At 43.4% G+C, this 13,557-nt stretch overlaps 1 protein-coding gene across 1 annotated transcript in view; it reads right to left on the bottom strand.

Annotated features, from left to right (window-relative positions):
• The window catches only part of MOXD1 (monooxygenase DBH like 1), a 50,911-nt gene extending 38,053 nt beyond the window's left edge, over nt 1-12,858 (bottom strand). The window contains exons 1-2 of the mRNA XM_087775663.1: nt 12,507-12,858; nt 660-806 (exon numbers count right to left, since the gene is read on the bottom strand). Of these exons, the coding sequence (XP_087631789.1) occupies nt 660-806; nt 12,507-12,776 (417 nt within the window). The 5' untranslated portion in view covers nt 12,777-12,858. The remainder of the gene's footprint in view (nt 1-659; nt 807-12,506) is intronic.
• Between the last annotated feature and the right edge of the window lie 699 nt (nt 12,859-13,557).

Genomic DNA, 13,557 nt, shown 5'->3' with positions numbered 1-13,557 from the left:
GAGTAGTAAACAAGCCAAAGCATAGAAAGTCTTGCAAACCTCTCTAACCTATCTGTCATTTCCAATACAGAAGTCGTCAACTTCATATAATTTAAAATTATGCTTAGGAAACAGTACAGCAGTCCCCAGGGCAACAGAAGAATTTAAACACAAAAAGTATTTTACCATGTTTTATCACAAAAATCTTCAACTTCTTAATTTTGAATAAAGAAATAAAACAAATACATACTTTAAATATATCCGCTCCAAACTTTTCAAAAAGTCTATCTTTAAGATCAATTACAAGTTAGTGTAAGACATAAAAAGTGTTTCTCAAGTTGGCATCTCTGGAATGATTATAACTGTGGGATATGGGACTTGATGGCCCAGAGGTACCTGTTTCAATCCTGTGTTCACTTGGTGTGTTAGAAATCAGAGAACACAATGCATTAAAGTAGAAGGACCAAGAAAGCTGAAATTAAAATATAAGAGCTTAATAAAACTAGCACAAGTATTTTACATGGTTAATTCAAGTTGACCAAACAGATGTTTTGGAAAGTGAATTTCTCTAATTCTGTCCTTTTACTAAGATGAGATTTTAATAACCAGCTTCATAACCACATATACATTTGGCCTGTAGTAATTACTTCATCTCTCTACATATAGGCAGAGCCTCTTACCGTTATGCTTTTGTCGTTTGTATCACAAGTGTGCAGTTCTCTGCTAAAAGCCAATACTGTATGTGTGCTGTTCTCCATGGCATATTCCAGATGGTAATCCTGTTGAGGGTCCTTTTTAAGTACTCTGTTTTCATCCGTAAAATAATCCTGTCAAAAATAAAAGGTGGGCCATTATTAGGATCTAATATTAAATTAAAAATAAAACTTTATGTCCAATACTGAAGCCTCTTAAAACACATCTTTATGTAAAATGTTGAAGTATCATAGTTTTGTATCAAATGATAAATTTGCGGTGACACGGAACATTTTTTTGATTAAAAATCTTCAGGAAAGCAAGTCTCCTTGATAAGCAGCTTAAAGAATGTCTTGAGCAACTTTAATAACATGCTGCCTGTACGTAACAGCAGAAATAAAGGCTGTACCCAACAACCAAGAAGCCTAATTTATCATGACTGGGGTGTCATGAACTTCAGGGGAAATTACAGAGAGAACGAATTTCACTTAGTAGTCACATCAACACAACTTTTTCTTTCTTTTTTCTTCCCCACAAAAAGCAAACCTCTTGAATGAACAACGACTAGAACCAGAAACCCTATGGCTTAACTAGCACAGAAAGTGCTCAGTTCACACAAAAGGTGTTGGGTTGAGGTTGGGTTGGGGTTTTGGGGGCGGGGGGAGCTGTTTGTAAGAAAGACGCTCCCCGTCTGGGGTTCAGCAGAGGCACGGTACAATGGAAGAGCATCTGCAGCAATGCCGGGTCATTAACCTCCTCACCCCAAATTCCTGTGGCCCCACGCAGCTGGGACCCAGCTCTCCCTCCCCTCCCACCCCAGCCACCTGGAAAGGGCTTGCCACCACCTCAGATGCACCTCCTCCGGTCACCCACCTTTGAGGTTTAGACTGTTTCTGCCCAGTTTGGGATCAGGAGGGGGGCTTTTAACTAATAGATATATTTCTCATGCCAAACAGGCTACAGGCAGACACCATTAATTGTGCAGCACCCTTGCAGAATAATGCAGCTCCGGCTGTTCCTAGAAGGCATTTACTTCTGTAGCTATTTGCACCTCCATTAACTTTTAGAGATATTTCTAGCTTTTCCCTTTTGTTAAAGTGGAGGTAGCCAAGCTGAAAGACTGTAAAATGTTACGTCCAAGTATTTTGATACCAGCAAAAGTACCTGATACCTTATTAATTCACTAAAGGATCATTTAGGAGCTGTAATCTTAAGCTTAACCCCACCCTAGAAATCTGTGTGTGTGCAAGAGACCACATGCACACCAGTCAGAGTTCACAAGCTGGTCTGCCTTTTATAGATGCACAACTAACTGCATGCCCAAACATTTCATTAAGGTATATTAATTTGAATGAAAATTTGTATAAAATTCTCTCAGTCATGATGCAGTTTCAAGGAAGAAAAGGGTAAAAAGCTGACTATTTTTTATCAGTATGAAAATATTCAGATTTAATTCTGTCTTACCAAAGCTACTGAAACAGTTTGGATTTTTTCAGTTCTGGAACAAATCTAAATTTCAAAAATTTTGAAAGGTACCAAAAAAGAGCCCTTCTTTTTCCTGTCAGCGCTTCTTATGACTACAAATGAATGAGTAGATATGTGAAAGAATACACACATAGAAAAATAATCACCAAAAAAGCAAAAGAGGAGTCTGGGACCTGAAGTTGTATGCTGAAAGAAAGGGAACTGATGAGTTATGTTTGTTTAGAGAAAGAATTTTGGATTTGCTTTTCCAGAGGGAAATAATGGGCCTGTTCTGGGATGGCACTTGAAGACGGGTACTTTATGGGATCCAAACGCTCCACTTTAATCCTGCAACAGAGCTTGGAAAGAGGCAGTGTACATCTACATGCAATACCGTCCCTGTTCTGAAAACACTCCTCTGTGGAATCTCTGCTTCCATCTTAAAAATAGTAAGGACTTGTCTGGACGAGAAATGTAACCTTGTGAACATCAGCTTTTATTAAAGTGTGATATCTTTGCTGAAATGTTACATTCAATTGGAGGAAAGCACCCTTGTATTAGAATAATCACCCACACATTGAATTATTAGGAATACAAATTCAACACTAGCTTTTCCTCATGTAAACAGGTTGAAAGTCTTTGCCTGAAACCGCGGTGAAGGAAAGCTCAAAAATGTGAAGCTAAGTTAGGCGTGCATGCTCAAATATTTTGCTGGTAAACTTCACCATTTCTTAACAAGTCTAGAGGACACAGCCGTAACCAAAAATACCTCTTGTAATATAGCCCTGACTTCCATGAGCCCGCGGGGAGAATGCAAAAATAACTCGAAGAAGTTGTGCAATTAAGGTATTAGCTCAGATGTGCCTTGATAACGTGATTGTCAGTGTAATTATTTCACTTGCCTGGATGACAGTCAAAGACAGGTCACAGCACTGGCTCACTGCGAGGCGCTCGTGCTGTGGTTCCCAGCGAATGCTTTGGGGAAGGTGGTCCCAAAGGCCAGGCCCCAGGAGAGGACCACTGCACTGGGCGCTCTCAGCGCTGCCTGCCCGGGCACTTGCTGCCTACCCCTGCTGTCAATGCTGAGCAGCACCTCGCTCAGCGACTCACCTTAAATTATTTTGTGGGTAGATGCTAATCTGACCAACTAATGTTAATCTTTCCCATGTGAAAATTTCTGTGAAGTAATGAATTCCTTGTCCCTACTTACTTTCTCTGCCTGATACAGGCCACCTTGAAACAGCCCTTGAATACCAGGGTGCTGAGAATACCTGGGAAGCAAATTTATGTAGTGCCCAGGAAGACAGAGATGTCCATTTATTCCCCAAATCCTACAACTCCACTGAGTGCAGTGGGACTGCCCCAGAGGAATCAAGTGTGAGTATGCTTGCCAGGAGCTATTTAGGAGTTAGCGAACTGCCTCCATTACTATTTTTATTTCCTTTGTTGAAAATTATCCAGGTGTTCATCACAAAAATAAAATCAAATAATGTAACAAAAAAAATTTCTGAACAGCTCAGGATTTGACTGCTCAACCTCTCACATCAAAAAGGTTTGTTTACCAGTTTTAAAACAAAACAAGGCCACATTGCCAAGGAAACATACTGATCTCTTTCTCTTCACAGAGAAGATTTTAAGTCAAACTATGAAGACTTTGCTCAATTTACTCATCAGAGCTTAAAAGCCTTTAAGACATGTGTTTCTGTACAAAACGTAATGAACAAAAGGAGGTTATAAAAAATGAAGACACATTGACAAACTGCAATGCTGCATCTTTTTCAGCAGCATCTTGGAAAAGTAAGAAAAAGTTAGTTGTAGATATATCTATATAGATATATGTCTGTATCTTTATACATTTCCTATGTGTCCTTTCAGAGTAGAAAAATAAAAATAAATCAAAGTCCTGCTCCTATGGTACAAATGCAATCAAAGCCACCACATTTGGACAGGCTACACTCCATTTAAGTCCTTGTGTCTAGTCAAAGGAGGAAGCTGGGTACCTCTGAAGGCCTTTGAAAAGTGACTTATATGGCCAAAAGACAGCACAGAGGATGGATCCACCAGAGGCCAGAGAGGGGACGTTAGGCATCTGGGCTCCAGCTGAACTGAGGATATCTAAATACGGTTCGAAAGTCTCTCGGGGCCAGACTACAGAACTTATCTAAATTCACAAGTTTCACTCATTTAATTCTGTAGAGAAAGGAGTGTGACATTTTCATGAACAGAATTACAGTATTTCGATGACTATCACAGATGGTCTGAAATGTGCCTTGTATTGGAACAGTTTATTCTTCCTACCGAGTGGGAAAAGGCTCTAATGTGGCGACCTCTTTTACACAGATTTGGTGTTGCCATCCCATACAGTTAGCTAGAAAGCCTGTGTCTTTTGTAGGACAGATTATACTGATCTAAGTCCCCCTGAATTTCATGGAGTCCCAGCAGAGATGTGCAATAATTATCGAGTCCTTAAAACTGAATTTCTGAAACACTCACAGCACAAACCTGACAACATGGATTTATGTACCGATTCGGCACTTGCATCCTGATTCTTCAGTTTCTTATACACACAAAAGTATATATCATATGTTAAATGAAGATAAAGTTTTAAAGTTTCACACAAACTTTACAGAAGTGTAAGCATTCCAGAAAGAGAAGATAAGGGTGAAACTACTATATTTTTCTAGCATGACTATCTTATTTTGGTTATTTAAATAGTGTGTGTTCGTTTTAACATTTTCAGAAGTGTTATTGGTCATGCTACGTAATAACAAAGATGTTATTTTTTTATTTCAGAATTTGCTTATGCAAACTGTTTACATGTGAAACATTTAAAGTTTCTGTACTCCCTTTGATAATATTGCATAAAATGGCATTTTAAACTCTGGACTAAGTTGTGCAATCAGTCAAATAATTAGATATCTCCTTCCTCACATTACCTAGAAGTTTAAACAACATATGGAAAATGAAAAATCTTCCTGACAGTACAAGTTATTTTATGTTCTTTTCCAGATGTGAAGCCGATCATGTTATACTGTTTTTCAGATCCCATTAACTTCTTTCTTAAAAAAAATGTTTTGCGGCATATATGGTTTCTGATTGCTGCTCTACAACCAGTCAGGGAGAATGATTCCTTAAGGATGTGAAAAGAGGCTGGTTTCTCCTTCAAGAATGTAAGCACAGCTGCAGAGGGAAGCCTGACCCCGAAAGCACCACCAGCTGTCATTGCAGACTTGAACAGGTGTTTATGGGACTCCCTCCCCAGATCTTTACAATGTACAAGATTGTTTTGTTTATGATATCCGTTTCCCATCCTAAATTATATACAGCACCTTTCAACCTCAAGAAGCATAAAATGACTCTCAAACTGTGGCCCCGTCCAGCAATCGCCTTGCAGACTTGGCTTGCGAGCAGCTCTGCAGCCGGGATTTATGCACGTTGCCCTTCTCTAACTGGGAGATCGCTTCCATTTCGGCAGCAATTTAACGCTTACAAGCAAGTAAAGGGACAAGCCAGGAATGGGAAATGAGGGGAAAAACAAGCTGTGTTGCAACTAGTCCTCACCTATGGTCTGTAGCCAACCCATGGAGTTTTGAACATCCCCAAGCTACGAAACTGATGTCTAAGACCAGGGCTGAAGACAAGTTTGGCAAAAGGAATCGGGAAGTTGTAAGCAAGATGAAAGTTGGCACAGGAGGGGATCTATCTGAGTATAAATAGGATGGATAAATTGCTACAGTACGCAAAAGAACTGACCAAAACATTTGTTTGAAACAAGCACCAAGCTATGCCTTTCTGGGTTTCAAAAAAAAAAACCCAAAAACTGTGGTTAACATTTCTCTTTTATTGTTGCATTCAACTTAGATGGAATCCTGCTCCTCATGGTTCCAACACACACTGGATGTTACCACCAAAAAGAAGCTGCTTTTACATTGTATTTGGCAAGAAGCAAACAGAGCATGAGTTTACAAACAAGCAAACCAAACTTTTTTGCGACCTCAAATAAATTTCAGCTTGAGTTTCAGGCAAAGATCTTACTATGTTCTTATGTTAGGGAAAAACAGAGCCCACCCACAGAAAACTAACACGAAGCAGGAGTCTGAAAGCACCACTGCCCAGTATAAGAATACCTTGAGAGCATTCCAGTTGACTGATCCAATCTTGGGATTGGCCCCAAATGAAAAAATATCCACAGAAAGGGTACAGCAACAGCAATCAAGCAGTTGCAAGAAGTTCCTAAAGTAACTGGGATCGGGAAGTTCAGCTGCTGCCCTATGAGCAGTCTGTTTGTAATTAATTTACTGATGGATTTATTTATTTTTACCTAAACTGCAGATTAGTATGAAGTGATTCACTTCTTGCTAGGAAGCCTGGATCTCACTCATGCAGGCAGTTCCGAGAAGCTATACACAATTCCCGGTACAATTCCAATTAAACTGAATTACACTGGAGTAAATGTGGCTTATTTACTTCAGTTGTACTACTAACTTTAACAAGGACAGAAAATTTTTATCTATAACAAATAACAGTGGGTGTGTCTGTATTTTAAATGCAGACATACACATATACATAGACATGCATTTTCCACTTGTGTATTTACAGAAAGAGATAACGCATGTATGTGTGTGTACATGTACATATATTTTCTTTGCAAAAAGAGGGTGTGTATTTTTTAAACATGAAACACAGTTATTTACTTAGAGACACGTCTTTTCTCATTCAAACTGCAAGTCATTTGAATACACTTCAGTGTATTTCTTATATCTAGTTAAACGCTGCCCGGGGCAGCTTCCCAGTAGCCTACAGCCGGCAGTGACACCCCTTGGTTTCTGTGGCATTCCTGGGAGATATAAAAATATCACTTTCTCCACACACAAATGAAAAACACTGAAATGTGGAGAGCTCTCTAACTTGCCACACAAAGGTGTAAGAAGCACAAGCAGTTAGAGGTTGAAATACGACATCGCCTATCAGCATGGATAATTTGACTTTGCAGCACAGTCCCAAGGACCTATCCGAGTCTTTACATCAAGAATAAATGTTGATTTAAGAGGTTATATTCCAGTTATATCAGAAGCTATAAAGCTAGATTAAAGGCTGTCCTAACACAAAAAGACTAGATAAAACATGTAGCAATGTGTTTTAAGGGGAAGAAAACCTCTAAGTAGGAGATACTGTGTGATCCAATCTCAACTATACTGTATCACAAGGAACATTCCTTACACTGGAGCCACATTTAACCAGTACAAGTTTTCTTGTTTTAATTACTTTAATTACTTCAATTATGAGGAAGTTTTAAAAACACTTACGGGATTTTTGAGCACAATTATTAGTGATACTTGTTCCCAAAATCTCTATATGTGCCTTCAAAAATCTCCCCTCTCCCTCTCCTACTTCTAAGATACTTGTTTATATCAAGAATGAAATCATTCCCCCATTATATTAAGCCTTTGCATCACTCATGGTGGCTACATTTCCATCCTGCCCCAGGTACTTATTTTTGGGGAGTGGTAAGAAAATTTCATTTTCTTGGTGTTCCCAATATCCAAAGGGCAAGAAAAAAATACTATAAAGATCAAAAAGCCTTGCAAAACAGCCCCCCCCCCCAAGCCTGCAAAATACAAGAGCTACAGAATTCTTCTCATCTTTTGTTCACCAACTGTTGCTTCCTTGTCCTAACTATTGTAAATCTGAAAGGGAACTACAAAGCACCCAGCCAGTGGAGATGTACACTGGAGTGTCTCTTTATGCCCCACATCGAAGCCAAGAGGGACTCATTAGTCATCTGGAGATTTTGCCCCCATGCCCAAAGGCATGAAATACCTCCAACAAAGCCCAACTGAGATATGTCAGTGTGGCACTCACTTTGCATCTTTCTCTTGGTGCCTTTCAAGTTGTTTTCTAAACACTTCTTTTGTTGCTGTTGGCATGAGTGCACTTAAAAGCAGCATAGTTAAGTACAGAGAATGCGTACTGTTTTCTGTCCTTTAAAATCTCTTCCAAGTACTTCCCTATGAGCAATTAAGCTAACTCTATGGGATACATTTGATAACAGATATTCTTTAGTTTGGGTGACAGTTAACAAGCAAGGCTGTAATGAATAATAAAGTACTTTTTAGTGACACACAGTCCCTATTCACCCTGAGTAGGGACTATTTTTGTGCAAGTTCAACAGAAGATTTGAACAATGCAACCCTCTTGTATAACTTGCACAAAATAGGCATTCATCAAGGAGGATTACTCTCCCCAAAACGGGGCTCTCAGCAGCTACGTGCTGTGGGTGGGGATGCACAGTTCCAGACAGGGGTGGAGACCAAGGAAAAGGCATGGGTCTAGCATGAAAATGCATGCTGTGTCAATTCATAAGCACAAAAGAGATGCATTTAAAAAAAAAAAAAAAAAAAGAAAAAAAGAAAGAAAAAAAAAAGGAGGAAAGAAAACTAGATGCAAAAGCTGAGGCTGCCCCAAGAACTTTTATGAAGAGTAACACATGCTGCAAGTGACCATGGCAATATTTCAAGGTAACATTTTGCTAAGTATGAACTCTCCTTCCAAGTACACCCTATCCCTATAGAGACAAAGGCAGCTCCCAGCTTTCCAACACCAGCCCCCATTGGTATCCTCTACTCAGTCTCAAACATGCTCACCCAAACCCCGCATAATCTGCCACTCTGTCACCACCGCAGGGCTCTCAGTAACATGCCAGAATAATTTGTTCACTGATCTCCCTCTTTTTCTCCCTCTGCTTGGTAGAGGTGTGTCCCTCATGACAATGCAGTAAAGCTATGCATGTATGTATATATGTATTCATGCTATGATCTCTACATCCTCCCCAAATATGTCTAGGTTCCCATTCCAAACACCAGACTTCTGAAATGTTAGGATAGTAAATGTGTAATTCTCTGATCATTCAGCTCTCCAAAAAACTGCTCTGGTACACCAGGAAGGTTTATTTTTCTTCTCTCATGACATCGAAACACTTTTCACCTTGATATATTTAGAGAGAACTAAACCTCAGACTTTCAAATCATCTTAGCCTTTGCTTATTATGCCAGACACCCTTTTAGCTTAAATACAGCTCAAACACGGAAAAGCAAACCAAAACAAATAACTCGTTACACCCAAGTTCAGGATACACCTAAAAACTGAGAAAGTAAAACCCAATCTCAGATATCCAGAACTTTGAGTCACCAGATTTTTTCAAGGAAAGCACTGCCTGCTGATGGTGGGCACAGCATCTACTTGCTCTGAGAGGATGAAGAATAAATGCCAGAGGAAATGTTTTCTCTCTTCTCTGGAAACTATCTGGAAGTTTTCCTCTACCTCAATACACCGATCTTCCACAGACTAAGGAGGATCTGCTTTTACCTTTACTGACGGCTATAGTCTAACTACCTGGACATGTTTGCTCTCAGAAGAGGACTCTTTCCTCCAAGAACACTTTCTATTTTTAAAGGAGGAGAGAGAATTTAAGGGGGAGGGGGAAGAGGCTAAATTCTCCCAAGAGACTAGCAATTTCAATGCCCACTTGAAAGGCTATAAAGGTGTTTCAGAACATCTTCTGAAAATCAGGCCACGAACAAGCATCTCAAAACTTTCAAAGAAACCAAAAAACGACCCTTCTAAGAGTTTAGACCACGATGCACATTTTCCGACTGTTGATCATGGAATAAAAACATATTTCTAAAACCGAAAAGAAAAGTAAGTTCTTTCATTATAGGGTGTACATATTTTATAGAGTGCAGCTAGGCATAAAACCACATACTTTCAAGGGTACTATCTATGAAAAATTCTTTTTTAGTAGTAAATACTGTAAATGATGATGATATACACTTAACACAGAACGTGTTTGTAAAATATTGACTGTATTTGTGTGTCCAGTAAAGGGAAGAATTAGATATTATCGAAGTAGCATTCTAGAACAAGTTATTCATTTTATAGCAATCTCCGCTGACTGGCCAGAAGAAGTTTTTGCACAAATTTTGTTTCTCTGTCATCTTTGTTTCTGGCCTTTCCTTGTTGGTGCAAGTACGGAAATATTTAAACAGAGCAACTTTTTGAAAAGACGTCATTCCTGTTTAGAAAGAAACCTTGCTGCCTAGAACTGAAGAAAAAATGAAGATGGAGAAAACCTCAGGCTGCAAGCAAGCTTAACAGATAGAAGTGTTTCTTCTGTGCCTTACCTACTCAAAAGTGCAACAAAATAACTCATAGCACTTAGCGTAGCAGATGTTCTCTGCTAAATTAGTGCTTCAGGAAAAACATCAGGTGCTCTGTAACAGAAGGTGCTTGCTACAGTCCTTTCCCTTCCCTATTTGTCATGGGATGCCAGTGAGTAAAATCTTTGGAAGAAGAATGTGATTTGTATGAAGGCATTTTTAAAGGATGCTGAAAACCTGTGAGAGGTGCTGAAAAGAGCCACAAAAGTGCTTTGAGTGCTGGGGAAAACGTCCTGCAGTGGGATGCTTAAAGAGCTCAATCTGTTTATTTTATGCAAAAGAAAATTGAGGAGTGATTTGATTGCAGCATATAAATAACTTTATGGAGGCGGGATGGGGGGGAGTAGACTTTTTAATACAGTAGAAAAAATACGTAGCTGGAATCTGAACCCAGATAAACTAATACTGGAAATCAGGAATAGCAAAGACTCACCATTGCCAAAAACTATCAAGGGAAGTGATGGATCCTTTGTCACTGGATGTCTTTACACTAGCTTTGGGTGCCTTTCTAAAAGGCTTGCTTCACCCTAACAGGATCTATGAACTAACCAAGTACAAAGTTTGTATTTCTTTTAATGGTTAATAGGTGTATCTTCTGAAATGTAAGGCTCCAGCAAGCCTTACATTCTGTGAGCTAAGAGCTCATTGCTTAATAACCAGAATAGTTATTTTTTTATTATTGTTAGTGATTTATTTAGACTGAGGTTTTTGGAAAAATTATCTTCATTTTGAAATATGGAGGAAAAAATATTCTGAAAATCATCAGTCTGAAATTAGATAAAACAAATAGTTGCCTAAAGTTCACACAGGTAACTAATAGGAAAAAAAAAAAAGGAAATATTTATGCTAAAAACTCCCTTTTTCTAGAAAGAAAAGGTTTGATTTTATGAAATCTTGGTAAATATTAGGGGAAGGATATTAAGCATTTAGTTTTCTTATGATGAAATGTTGGTAAAAATTCATATTCTTAAAGCAAAATCTCACAAAATTTAAGCAGCAGCTTCAAAGATCAACTAGTTCTAACACAACGAAGAAAAGACAGCTTCTCCTAGACCATATACTAACAACTGGGTGTTGCTCTGTTCTTGAATCGCTTCTTTAAAAGTTATTATTCAGGCGACTGGGGGCAACAAGTTGTCATGCCGGGCCTGATTCCCCTTTCACTCACCCGTGGGACACAGTGTCCCTGCTCCCCCGGCCCCAGAGCAACTGCTCCAGGCTGGATCTCAGGTCGCTGAGAGGGGACCAAAGGTGCGGGTCCCTCCCCCTCTCACAGCTCCTACCCCACCAGCTACCGGTGCCTCTTGGAGGGGATGCTTCGCTGGAAGCACCAGTGGAGCCCATGTCCCACACTCCTGTTCCCAGCTGTAGCCCTGGCAATATCTAGACAACTGCAGAAACCTACCTAGAGAATTACGCCGATACAGTTGGGCTTCTCTGAGGTTGCTTCACCACACCAAGGACAAGTACCAGAAGCCCCAGCGGTTACTCTGTAAGTCCTTTTCAATATCTGGGTCAAAACACCTCCAGGTGAGGAGAGGAGGAACACCGAGGAGAGGAGCAGCACCAGCCGTGCCCCAGCCAAGGAGTACGTCAGCAGGCTGGGAAGCTAGCGGGATCGTGCCCTCGTGCCAGTGGGATTACAAAGGGGAAGCTCAGGCGACACCAGGGCATCCAAGCTCCATCACTTTTTGGCAGGGTGAGGGAAAAGGTGCCTCATCTCGCTGGGAGACACTCTGCCATCCCTCCCCTCTCCTCCTCGGGTCTAGGCTCAGAGGGCCGCAGGGAGAGAGTGCCCAAGGAGAGAGAAAAGGGCTGTTGCATTTTCTGGATAAAGAGGAAGGAAACCTGACACCTTTGACGAAACCCATGTAGAAGTTTAGAGGGAAGGTTGGCAGGGAGCGGACCGAAAAGGAAGAGCTCCTCCGGGGCGAGAGGACGGCAGAACAAGAGCAATAACCAAAAAGCTGGAAGGAAGGGGCAAAGAGGTACGGAGATGAGGGGCGAGGAGGCTGCAAAGGAAAGAGGGGCAGGGAAAGAGGGGCGTCCCGAGAGAGCGGGGAAGGTGGGCGGACAAAGAGGAGCCGGGACGCGGGGCGGGGAGCGGGGTGCCGGCAGCGCTCTCTCCCGGCAGGGGAAGGAGCCGGGCCTTACCTGCAGGTAGGGCTGGCCCCTCTCCACGCCCCCCACCACGATGTCGGCCGAGGCCATGCCGCCGCTGGCCGAGAGCCCGAAGCCCACGTAGCCGCGGGTGCGCACCTCCAGGCGGAAGGCGAGGGCGCTGCCGCGGCGGCCCCAGCGCAGGCGGTAGGCGGCCGCCCCGTCCAGCACCGCGCTGTGCGGGTAGCTCCGGGCCGGCGGCGGCCCGGCGGCGGCACACAGCAGCCCGCCCAGCACCAGCGCCCAGGGGCGCAGCCGCCGCATCCTCCCGCCGCGCACCGGCGGCCGCCTCCGCCTCTGCGTGTGCCCGGGCGCGGGTGTCTGCGGGTGTGCGTGCGTGCGGGTGTGTGGCTGCGTGTGTGTGCGCGGAGAAGGGGGGCCGGGTGCCCCGGTCACCCCGCCCCCGCTGCGGGCGGCACCGTGCCGGCCGGCCCCGTCGGGGCAGCGCGCCCTCGGCAGCCGCTTTGTTGGCTCCCCGCCCCGGCCCGGCGCTGGCGGCCGCCCCCGGTTCCCCCGCGCCGCCCGGCGGGGCCGGGCTGGGCCGAGCCCCCGCCGCGCCGGCAGCACCTGCCGAGCGCTGGCCGCGGCTGCCGGGGGCTTCCCGGGGAGCCGCTCGGAGTTCGCCTTCGCGAGCGAAAATCCTCCTCCTGGCGGGGGCAGCGGAGCGGAGGCGGCGGACGGGGCTCTCCCGCTGCTCCCCGGCCCCGCGGGAGCTCCGACTCCGGTGGAAGAAAAGTCCGCGGGGGGAAGCCCGGAGGCAAACGAGCGCTTTCCAGCTCGCAGCCGCTTCTTCAGTGAGTGCGAGAGCGCGGTGCCGCGGGCGGATGGCTGAGCAGGAGGTCCCCCGTCGGGAGAGTTGTTTTTGCTCCGTAAGTGGAAAACGAGACCCCCCGAGTGATTTGCACGGAGACGGCTCCAAAAGCGCAGCTCAAAACCCCACCCGTGTCCCTTGACACCCCCGCCCCCGGTGCCACCACCGCTCGGCGAGCCTGGCCACGCCGCCCCCGAGGCACCGGTAAGAGAAGCGGCAGCCCCTTCCCCTCCG

This window comes from Nipponia nippon, unplaced genomic scaffold, assembly GCF_047370975.1.
Source record: "Nipponia nippon isolate SJK-2023a ecotype South Korea unplaced genomic scaffold, ASM4737097v1 scaffold_4, whole genome shotgun sequence".
In the NCBI taxonomy this organism is placed as follows: Eukaryota; Metazoa; Chordata; class Aves; order Pelecaniformes; family Threskiornithidae; genus Nipponia; species Nipponia nippon.
The sequence above is the reverse complement of the archived record's forward strand: the minus strand, read 5'-3'. Positions and strand labels throughout refer to the sequence as shown.